The sequence below is a fragment of the Etheostoma cragini genome, chromosome 10 (genome assembly GCF_013103735.1).
Source record: "Etheostoma cragini isolate CJK2018 chromosome 10, CSU_Ecrag_1.0, whole genome shotgun sequence".
In the NCBI taxonomy this organism is placed as follows: Eukaryota; Metazoa; Chordata; class Actinopteri; order Perciformes; family Percidae; genus Etheostoma; species Etheostoma cragini.
In genome coordinates this window covers 2832701-2844646 of record NC_048416.1, presented here as the reverse complement: position 1 = coordinate 2844646, position 11946 = coordinate 2832701, and the positions used below count along the sequence as shown (strand labels likewise).

At 42.7% G+C, this 11946-nt stretch overlaps 1 protein-coding gene across 3 annotated transcripts in view; it reads right to left on the bottom strand.

Annotated features, from left to right (window-relative positions):
• Nucleotides 1–11946, bottom strand: part of smad5 (SMAD family member 5) — a 12802-nt gene extending 856 nt beyond the window's left edge. The window contains exons 1-7 of one of the 3 annotated variants that reach the window (XM_034883422.1): nucleotides 11697–11946; nucleotides 7765–8714; nucleotides 6075–6368; nucleotides 4791–4898; nucleotides 692–913; nucleotides 323–579; nucleotides 1–204 (exon numbers count right to left, since the gene is read on the bottom strand). The exon at nucleotides 1–204 is cut by the window's left edge and continues 856 nt beyond it. In XM_034883422.1, coding sequence (XP_034739313.1) covers nucleotides 61–204; nucleotides 323–579; nucleotides 692–913; nucleotides 4791–4898; nucleotides 6075–6368; nucleotides 7765–8167 — 1428 coding nt within the window. In that variant the 5' untranslated portion in view covers nucleotides 8168–8714; nucleotides 11697–11946 and the 3' untranslated portion in view covers nucleotides 1–60. Of the gene's footprint in view, nucleotides 205–322; nucleotides 580–691; nucleotides 914–4790; nucleotides 4899–6074; nucleotides 6369–7764; nucleotides 8715–10914; nucleotides 11046–11154; nucleotides 11330–11696 lie in introns of those variants that run through there. The other 2 variants (XM_034883421.1, XM_034883423.1) reach the window with 2 other exon arrangements.

The window sequence follows — 11946 nt, the reverse complement described above, 5'->3', positions numbered from 1 at the left end:
AAAAGATTAAAAAAAAAAGAAAAAAAAGAAAGTCTCCCAAGCTCCCACACAAGTCCATCATTAGGACACAGAGGAGATTGGGTTGAGAGGTGAACCCATTTGTGTTAGCACCTTGTCCAGCCACTGGAGGGGCCCATGCAGGTGCACCTCGATCCAGCAGGGGGTGCTGGTGACATCCTGTCGGTGATACTCTGCTCCCCAGCCCTGCAAGGTGGCAAAATAAAATGTAACAACAATGACACTGATTACGATGTTTGACTCTTGTTAAAAGAAAAAGGATGAGACGTTTATGTATCTTCTACTTAGTGCGTGAAGGCCTTACCTTCACAAAGCTCATCCTAATGGTGCACATCTTGGTAAGCTCATAGACGGCCTCAAAGCCGTGGTTGACTGACTGGGCCAGCAGCTGGGCAAACTCCTGGTTATTAAAAATCTTGAGGCTACATCCACTGGGGATCTTGCAGACCGTGGTGGGGTGGAAGCCGTGGTGGTAGTTACAGTTTCGGCTCTGGACGAAAATGCTGGTGTCACTGAGGCACTCTGCGTATACCTCCCCTCCCACATAGTACAGGTGCACTCCTGGTTAACAGAGACAAACAACTGAAGGTCAGAACATTCAAACCAAAGCTCTTCAAGAACAAAATGTACATATGATCAACTGATGATTGCCGCGTGGGACAGATAGATGTACCTTTGCCGATGTGTCTGCGGGTGTTCTCAATCGTGGAGTTGCGGTTGACGTTGGACAGCAGTCCGAGGCAAAAGCGGTTCTTGTTGTTCGATGGGTCAGTGAAGCCATCCACCAGCACACTGGTTGACGAGGCTTGGTAGGCCTCACCTACTCGGTTGTTAAGTTCATAGTAGACAATGGAGCACCAGTGGCTTGGCTCCTCGTACTCCACTGGCTGCACATCTGGGAAATTAAAACAGGTCAGATAAAAACAGGTGAGATGTAAACTTAGCTGCTGACATCAAACATACAAAGCTTCTAGAAGGTATACGGAGTTTGCCAGGTATGAAGATGTATGGTACAAAGCAACACAGTTGTAGGTACACAGAATTCATTTAGGCAGCGTGGGAGTATCAGCTCCGAGTGGATCTCGGCAGACCTTCGTTGCTCTGAGCTCCATGTGCTGGTGCCATGGAGGAAAGCCAAACAAAGTTCATCCAAAAACACACTGCCCGATGTGATGACTTGCAAGACAGAAGTCTTAGTTTTGTGCTGCAAAAGAAAGAATGCTCTGGGGTTTTGATTTTAGGTTGTTTTGTACAGGGTCATGAAAACTATCTCCCGCGGCCTTCACGGGGAAATACTATACCCCCACCACTTGTTATCATTCCGTATTTGACGGCATGTCACGTAACGTAATAACGTCATCCCAAGCCTAACACCTAATGATTCAAAAGGGAGATGCCTTAGCTTTCTGCTGCAAAAAGAATAAATGCACTAGCTATTATGGTTTTTATATCAAAAACAGGATCATGTAAACATCCTCCCCAGCTGCTGGCAGGAGGTCCGTTTTCTAAGGGTTAACACTAATTTAGTTATGGAAGGTATTTCATACAGTGGAAAGATAATTTAAATCACAAAATCATATCTAAACCATATTGTGCAAGCATTGCAATTTGTATTTTTAACTTTAGTAGTTATTGTTATATATTTTTATTTAGCTAACTGCACTGTCACACTCTCCCCTCCAAAGATACTATCCAAGATTCTAGAAGAATTATACCGTCAGGTTATCTTACCTATTAAACACATCTAAATTGATTTGCAAAGGTTAATGTGAGCAAATATTCAAAATGAAAGGCTTTGGATTGGTGACAAAAATGTAATCAAGACATCCTTAGCCATTCAAACTTTTAGACACAGAAATTACCAAATATTTATTTAAGTGCTCATATTATGCCCATTTTCAGGATAATTGTATTTAAAAAAAATATATATATTTTCGAAGAACACCATATTTTTGTTGTACTGCACAGTGCTGCAGCTCATCTTTTCACCCTGTGTGTTGAGCTCTCTGTTTTAGCTATAGAGTGAGACATCTCACTTCTGTTCAATCTTTGTTGGGAGTCGCACATGCCCAGTAGCAAGGAAAGGACTACTAGCCAGTCAGAAGCAGAGTATGAGGGCGTGCCACGCTAGCAGCTAGGTGAGCATTATAACGTGTGTCCAGCCTTTACTTTGTCGGACTACAAATCGAGCTGTCTGGAGCAGTGTGTGAACAGTGTTTTCTGTTGGAGACGGTGAGTCCCTTTGGGGGGGTCTTTGAGTTTTTTCACTTTGTAAACCCATAACATGGACAAAAAAAGATATATAACAAAAGGAAAAGGAAAAAAGCATAATATGAGCACTTTAAGACAGCAGCATGCATAGCGTTAAAATTTAACTCCCTTATTATTCTCAATCAGACCACTGCAGTGGTGAGGCGTGAATGCCACCGCGGAGCACAAGAAAAACAAAATAGGAGAGTCCATAGATCAGCTGGCCCTGGCTTTACCTCTGCAGCAGAGCGTAGTCGGGTATGTTCATTTAGTTGCACCAACATGTATGTCAACATTTGTGAATCAACTTTCCAGAGTAGACAATTTGTACATCCAAGGGGCTGTACTCACTAGGTCCGTACGATTATGGCCAAAATGATAATCACGATTATTTAAACCAGCATTGAGATTACGCTTATTTGTTGATTTTAACAAAAACTAATTTTATAGTCTAATATGGGCCATAACTGCTTTCACATCCATATTATGCTACATTCTTCTGTCTTAAGTTATATGCTCTATAGACATACAGCTGCAACACATGTAAATGAAAATAAGCTATCTGAAAGAAATAGACTACGATGTATCTTTAAAAGCTCCTTCACTTGTTTCAACAATAACTGATTAAAAAGCTAGGGAGAAAGAGGGAGTGCGATGGGCGAATGTGCTACTCAGAGTGACGGCTGACTCGTTATGAATGGGTGAGCAAAGTTACACACGTGTGTACAAAATGTCTGTTTCATCACTGCGCTGCATTTTTATGATATTATATTTTTACGATGATATTCTGGACATGGGTCAGGTCTCTTGCAGGTCCTGCAGGCTCCATCTCCCACGCTGTTACTCTACCAACTGAAGTTAGTTGCATTCAATAACTTCTTCTGTGTTTTTCGCCGGGGCGGCCACAATAGCAGAGTTACCAGCGGAAACACTGGTACAAATACAGGTTTGCCGTTCATGCTTAACAATATACAGCTGTGTTAATAATAATTAAAACTGTGGACAAATGTCATAAGTGTGGACCGGCGGCTGCTGTGTCTCTCTCCATGTTGCTATGGAGCTGTGTGTGAGTTATTGGGGGCGGGGCTGCATGGAAAGTAAGAAGAGAGATCCAAACACAGGCACGGCTTCCAGAGAAAATGGCTCATGTAAGGCAAAATTAAACCATATCGATGTAAACAACATTGCTTCCTTTGTGGAAAGGCACCGGATGAGAGGACATTAAAACCGGTGCGACCGGAAAAATGTAAGTTGCACACTAGAGCTCTGTGAGCTGGCAGACGCTAACTAGCACTGGTCAATGCTGTTGTCTGAAAAACACAGATGGGACAAAATGTTGTGTTTACTGGTAAACCTTGTGACCGCCGTATGAAGAATGCTAACTGTTGTGGAATTCTCCTCACGTTACTTTATCCTTTGTGACTGTCTACATCTAGAAACTAAGCTGCGCGGTGCAGGGAACAACTCTGACTGGCATATGATCAGACAGTGGTTTATGGAGCGGTAGGCTTTGCAAAAAAAAAAAAAAAAAAACGGAGCATTCTTTGAAATTACACATTTAAAATATCGCTCGATCACGCAATTTTGAGAAGCCTAAATTGTGATCGTGATTAAAATTGTATTAATTGTGCAGCCCTAGTAATCCCTAGTCCAAAAAGCGAGTCCATGGATGCCTACACACGGCTCTCAACGTTCTGTTCCAACTTGTCAAATACCATTGTTTTGTCACAGCCCTCGGTGTGTGATCAGATTGAGCGCAGAGCAGAAACTCCAATTTAGTTCACAAAAAAACTCAGGTTTGAAGCATGCAAGAGCCCAGCTGTGTTACTGCAGCAAAGGCAGTACACGGAGATGAACGCTGACTGGCCTGCGCTACCTCTAAGCCACCGGTGTCTGTCATCCGGAGGACTTATTGCTGGCGTAGCTCCGGGCAATGGCAGCTAGGAGGATGCTGTTCATCTAAGAAAATGCAACCTTTGCTCGGAGCGAGCTGTGAGCGATTCGAGTGAAGCGGGGTGAACCATGAGTTGAGTGTGGAGCGATATTGAGCAAAGCAGAGGGAACGAACAGCTCTTTGAGCGGCAAGCGGTCACATGCTCCCGGACTAACATGCAGCCGGACAATCAAAAGAAATAGAAGACAAGCTCAGGATGCCATTACTCATACATATGAAGATTTAGCGAATAATTGCTTATGGCTATATATTAATGTTGTAGATATCAAGTACAGCGCCTTTTAAGTTGACTGTAAACAGCTGAGCAGAATATTTGACTTCCATAGGCTGTTTCAAACTGTAAATCAGCGCTGGCATTTCATCCTCAGGGGCCTGCATGTTTATTAGTGTAATGCTATTGTCATTCTAAATTTGATCCGATTTGTCTATTTGAAAAAGGAACAACGCACACTAGTCAACATGAGCGTGGAGTCCAAAACGAAAATGTGCCACATTTAGCCATGCAGTTTAATTTTCGTCTGCAGTACGTAGCAGGTAGATTGTCACTCTAAATGTGTGCACTCCTCACCTCCTCTTGCCACGTTCGGTGGCACCAGGCTGCTGCTTGTTTCCATGGACTGGCTCTCCTGGCCCAGCTGCTCATCAGGGGGCATGTAGGCTGGGGGTGGGGTGTCAGCTGAGACATTAAGAGAGCAGTTAGTGAGGATGAGACCAGTTGTTGCTGCTGGCAAATAGTCCTATACACACACACACACACAAACACACACACACACACACACACACCTCCCTAGACTCAGACAATCATGACAGGATCTGTACCCCGGAAATGGTGTCAGATTTCACATATTCCTCACTTGCTAAACCACATGCTAACCCATTCCCGACAGATGCAATATGAGCTTTCCAAGCCCATATTCAGGCACACAGGGACACAACAATGCAGTAAACCATTTAGATGGCAGTTAGGAAATTTCAATGATTAAGATGTTTGTGAACGAAGACAAAGACAAATCAGGGCTTTTCAGTATAATAAAGCTCAAATCCAAAATGCCATGAAAAACTTTCTGCCTGACTGCCTGCAGCCACCGGATGTGTCAGCAGATCTGGACTGGAGCAGAATAGAGCTCTAGTCACCAGACACACACAGCTGTATCATCCGCACACACTGAAACACAAGTACAATCTAAATAGTCAAAGTATTTCTATCAAAAATATTGAACACGGCCGAAAAGAAGGTTATTTCCTCATGTTAGATGTATCTCATGCCTCCAGTCCTTAACAATGAGACATAAAGGTTGCCTGGTCCACTGAGTTAGTGCCTTGACAGCAGCCCTGGCTCTATTGGACCCTGCTTAGCTGGCATTTCCTTTGTTCTCATTTAGAGGCGTAGCTTGATTTGGATGAATATAATTATACAACCTGGTTAGAGTACTGTTAAAACATCTTTTTATTGCTTAGTGATGCAAGTGTATAATGCACTGGTTTAGATTATTAGTAATTATAAAGAGGGAATTTTATGACATTTAATTGTAAACAATTCACTATGTCAATGCTTCAATGTATTGCACCCACAATGTCTGTGGATTGGGAGTTTGGTAAATGACAAGCATTTTAAAATAGATTTACCTGCACCTCTGATTCAAAAAAGAAACGTATTCTCACTTAACTATGAACACTTGATTTTCCTTCATACATTACACAACATAAAAAACAGAAACTTATCAGAAGCTAATGTTTATTAACAGGTAGCCTCTTGTTGGCTACTTGACAGCAATCCCAAAACCCCCCCCAAAAAAAACCACAATAGTTTGGCATCTTCCCAGGGTCAGGCACATGAGTATATCTGGCGTACCTGGGAGCTGGAATGGACTGGAGGGCCCCGAGCTGGCAGGAGAGTTTGGATAAGTACCACTGCTGGCTGGAGAAGGAGGGTACGGAGAGTTAGGAGAGATGGGAAAAGAACCACCTCCACCTCCTCCACCGCCACTGCTGCTGCCGCCAGCGCTGTGTGGCTGCTGAAAGGACTCTGGAAAGGTGGCATTCAAGGGCATGTGTGGCTCATTGTGGGTGAGGTTTCGGAACTGTACCAGCAAACTGTGCTGTGGGTTGAACTCGCTGTGCCGAGGTACCAGAACAGGAGGAAGCACTGGATGGTAGAAAAAAGAAGGCAGTGGAGGAAAGTGAGCTAGGAGTTGAAAATTAACAAATCCCACAGACAAAAAGGTATTTTAATATCATCAAGAAAACAAACGGATCATTGTATGTAAGGTAACCATGTCTACCACACACGTCTTTAACCAGAAAACCTATTCAAAGTAGGGATTGTTTTGTACTAAAAAGTATTTCCTTGTTAATAATGTATCATTTCCATTAGTAATAAAAGGAAATGCGGCCAGTGTTGGAAAGAGAAGCCCTTGATGGGCATGCTCTTGGAAAAGAAGCTGTGGAGCACACTCGTGTGTAACAGCTGTTAACAACTAAATATTTTCTTGATTGAGCATATGACCTATACTAAGTCAGAAAACTGCACAAAAAAATGCTACTTTACAATACCCTAAATTTTATTTTTGTACACAACCAAAATCAGTAGCAGTTCTTAGTTTTGTAAAACAAAACAAAAACACACATACAATCCCGACCTATGTCTTGAAACAGTGTAACATAATATACGCAACACTGCCAAACACCAACAGACCTTGGTAAAGATATAACCAGAGGTCATCCACATTTGTTTTCATTTTCAACTTTGTCAACTGTGCCAAACTATCCAGTGAGCTTTGCCTTAAAAAGATATGACGTGCAGTCTATCCTGACACGTTGTCTATATCCTCGACCTGGTCAATACAGAGCTGGGAGCCCAAACCAGCCTTATATCAGAGAGGCTGTCCCCTTAGGGTCATCCGTGAGTCTATGTGATGTTGAGTATGATTGAGTGACAGAAAGAGAGATAGAGAAGGGATAGTGATTAGAAAGTGCTGAGAGTCTAGTCTGGAGTGGTTTATGATTTAGTAAGGCTCTCTCTGATGCCACACCCTATCTGGAGTGCCTGAGGCATATAATCTAATAAGACTCCAAAAGAGCTAGTGATATTGATTTTCTGTGAAATGGAGGGGGCGGGTGGAACAGGCCCGTGAGATGACAGCCTCCTGACCTCTGTGGATTTGTTTACCAGCTCCACAGTTTACTCAGAGATCTAGCTACGGGATGTACACAGCTCTACACTGGTTGAATCCGTCTCATATTGTACATTACAGATGAACAGATTTGGTGAATATTGTGCCTTATTGAACACCCTTTACTCAAATTTGGAAAGGCAATGTGAAAGAGACCCCTTTCCATGCCATTCAAAACTACACATCTAAGTCATGTATGTCAAGAATGTCTTTCTTAAATATCTAAAGATCATTTTAAAGTAATTATTTTTGATAGGACAAAAAGAAATTGGCTAGGAATATGTGTTAAGCATTAAGTATCAAAAAAATAACCTGAACGCAAGTCAATATTCTTTGAATAATCGATTTGGAGTAAGTGAGGGTACCTACCGGGACTCTCCACTCGCTTGTAGTGATATGGGTTGATGCAGACCTCTTTCTGTTTGGAGCCAAACGGGTACTCGCACACCTCCAGGGGCTTGAGCTCATGGTGGGACTGGAGGTCTGGCCAGCGCCACACTCTGCAGTAGATTACATGAGGCAGACCTTTCCTGTGGGAAACCTGTAGTCGGCCATCCAGTGATCTTGGAATGGTTACACACTTGCTAGGCTGCCCGGGGCAGCTCAGAGCTTTCTCCAGGTCCTCCATGGCACCTTTCTTCTTCTTCAGCTTTTTCACGAGCGCATCCACTGCCTTTTCTGCCCATTTCTCCTCCTCGTCTCCCTGCTTCCAGCCGAGCAGGCGCTTGACTGCTGGGCTCGTGAAGGAGAAGAGACTGGACATGGAGGTCATGCTGGATGCTGCGGTGTAGTGTAAAACTGAGGACTTCTGTGGTGGATGGACAATTCAGGGGGACCAAGGGGGTCCAAAAGCCCCCAGCTGATAACCTCCAATTAGCGTTAGTAGCCTAAATAAGTGTGTTGGAATGCGTGGTCAACAAGAGAAACCACTTAGGTGTGTGAATTTGAGTGTGTGTGTGTGTGTAAGTATAAGTGGCCAACAGAGATGAGGGGTGGGGTCGGGAGAGGAGGCTTTAGCCTTGTCTGACCAAGGACAGGAAGCAGGGGAGGGAGGGGAGTCAGCAAGCAGGACGCAGCTGCTGCTGCTCAGGAAGAGCCCTGCAGCAAGCGGTCCGGAGTTGGGTCACCACCACTGATGGAGGGAGAGGGGGCGCAGGCTGCAGGAGCGGAGATCAGGACCTCTGTCAAACGGACAAGCTGCAGCAGGTCTCACCGGCGCAAGATGACAGGCTAGGAAATAAGGAAGACACTGCTTCTCAACAACAACTCCCAGCTCCTCTCCAACCAGTGCACAGTCAGTGTTCTACTCCACCAGGCTTCTGCAAACCAAACAGGGAAGCAGATGTAAATATTAGCAAAACACTTATTTTGTTCGGCTTTACGTATTTAGATAAAAAGGCAAATATTCCAATATCACAATCAAAATACAATTTAAAAATCCAATTGTAAAAAGAGTTTGAACTTCAGGGTAGCATGTGACAAACCGGATGATTAAAAAGCCATGTGTGCCCTTTTTGATCTGACATATCATTTCCATAACGAGACTTGCTGAAACTTGGAAAATTCAGATTATCTAAAAAAAGGTGTCACATGTACAACTTGTTATAAATATGAAAACCCGTTGAAACACTCTTGACCTTAAATTAACTTAGAAATAAATAAATACAAAAAGTTACCTTTATTTACTCTTATCAGCCAATTTGGCATTGCACAACCATAAGTCGTAAAAAAGCGTAATACTGAATCACCACCTTAAAAATGATGAGTATTGCTTCACGATGTCTCTGATGAATGCACACGATTACACTAATAAAATGCTGCGATATCTGACACTTGCGTATGTCATGCAGCCCCAGCCCGAAGACAGTTCAAACACATGTAGCCTGCAGCAGCAGCAGCTGTTTGGGGGCTTGTGAAACCAGCCTTAGTTAAAAAGGAAGTGACCACAAAGAGCTGCTTCCTCCCTCATCCCATCTCTGCCCTGATCCCTCCCTTCCAGCACACAGCTGTCCAACAGCACTGCATCCACTTCCACTACTTATTGTTCTACATGCACATTAAAGCAGAGGGAAACCTCCTAAAGTAGAACATGTAGACAGGCATACACACAAGGGATACATCTATACGTTGTTTCTGACAGTCACCAGCTGCTGTTTCCACATAGTCTGATCAGTCAGAGATCTGGATGTAGCAGGACTCTATTAGCATGGATCACCATTGCACTGTAAAAAGGGGTAATCACAAAATGCCAAATTGTAGATTTCAACATAAGGACATGTCCAATCTCCCTGAAACGAGCAGAAACATATTGTTGGATGTCGAGATATAACTTGCCGGAATGGGCCGAGCTGATATGCATCTGAATGACTAACCCTTCAGATAAAAGTCTACAAAGATCATCTCTACAAACTGATAACAGCTCTTTGTGTTTTCACTTTCAATGACATCAAAGAGGCTGAAAATCAAATCAATCCTGACTAACCATATTTTCTCAAAGCCACATTTTGAAAGGGGATTTGGGGGATAACTGAATCCCCTGTTTTACTGATCATTGCCTAAGTTTACTGTAACCATGCTTAAAGATGGTTTGTGATCTCACAAAAATCATCAATGTCTCCTCCTCAGAATTCCTTAGACCATGGGTGAGACTTTGACCTACATATTTTGTATATTGAAAGACAATGTTAAATCACGGTCTTTGTTTTTATATTCCACTATTGTACAAAAGAAATGCCTTGCTTTTTTTCTTTTCCACATGCACAATGTTCATATAGTTTTTGTTTAAATTTAGAGCCAGTGGACACTTTTAACTGAAGTAACATGTCAGGAGACAGTTTTGGTAACAATGGGATATGATTTTCCAAAAGCCAAAACCCCTCCTTACAAACTGGAAGTGGTAAATAACAAAATCATCATCAGAAGTTGCTGTTATATTGGCCTGTGTGAGTGGTTGGTTATCACAGCCTGGTGGTCTCTTCTGAGGAAACATTAAACTAATAAGGAATGCCGTCAATCTCGCTTTAACAAAACGTAACATTGAAAAACTCAACAATACTTAGCTCTACTGTGCGCGATCTGCCATCAATGCTTGACAAGTCTGAAGTACAGGGAACGGACAGTATGGGAGACCATTGAGTTAAGCACCCCCCACCCAGGGAAAGAGAAATGAGATTCAGAAAAATTTGTGTAACGTTAGCGTTACACAAATCCTCAAACAGTAGTAAAAATAGCTTTTAGCACCGCTCTAATTTAACTCAACCACAGAAATACGCACAGTCATAATATAACACCTTATTGTGGTGGTATTAGCGTACCCTGGTATGTAGCAAGCTAATGCAAGTAACCTCGAGAAGTTGCTAACTAGCTTAGCAAACGTTAACAGGACACAATTTGTTTAGCTTAAACGTAGTCATGCACCTTATAACAACCAACTTATCTCCGGCGTTATCTAGTTCAAGAGTATAACGTTTCATAACGTCGTTTCCTATGTAAATGAGACTTTATGAGCCATACTTTTACCTCTCAACGGTAGGGAAAAGTTATTTCACCCTTCTTCCTCCTCTTCCTCCATTCCAGAAACTTTTTTAACTTCTCAAAACTAAGGCTAAGCTATGCTAGCTGTTAGCCAAGCCCTCCGAGGGGAAACTGGCGAGCCTCTGCCCAGCGTACCCTGCTGATGTAGCTAGCTAGCTAGCTAGCTTACTGGAGTTCACTTCCAGTCTTTTAATGAAACAATTCAATAACAGATTAGTCACATACCTTTTAACAAGACACACAAGCCATGGCAATACGTTTTCTGTATTACGGTTAGGCTGTAGTTCCTACTCTCTTAAATAAGTTGTCTCTATTTCTACAGTTTCTTCCCTCCGTCTCCCCGTGCCATATCCTCCAGATCCTGGACACAAGTAGCTAGACTGGGAGGCGGAATGCATATCACTCCGCTGTACTGACAAAATAGTGCTCGCTTTCCGCTGAGGAGAATTCGGTTCTTGCTGCAGTGACTAAAACGTACTTGCATAACATAAGATAAATAACTCGTGTGCTGTTCTTTTGTTTAACAAAAGCAGAACCATTAATGGCAAATTGTTCGACACATGAATTCGCTTAGCCTCGTGCAGAAATATGGGAATGTTCGTAGTGAACTAACTTTTTCCACCTTTGGCAGTTATAGCTAGCTTATTACACTCATAGGCTTCAAACATAAAACTAGAAGTTGAACCTCTAAATAAAATAAACATTAATACTGCTGGTCTATTTAAATTCGTTATTGATGCTCCGGTGTACAAAGTTGCAATTCTTACGGTGGTCGTGCTGCGGCTCTGTAACGTCTCACAAGTTGCTGGCTCCACTCAGTCTGGAGCACTGCGGTTTGTTGTGTATTGTTGTCCTTTGTAGTCACTTGTTCCCAGTTTTAACAGTTTTAATCAATTTAATTTATTTAAAGAAACAATCTAATAATTACTAGTTAACACCCATTTCCGTAGAAGAACCGCCACTCTCTGGCAAGATAATGTTGGAAGTGCGCATTCTTCATTCAGTCTTCAGAATCAG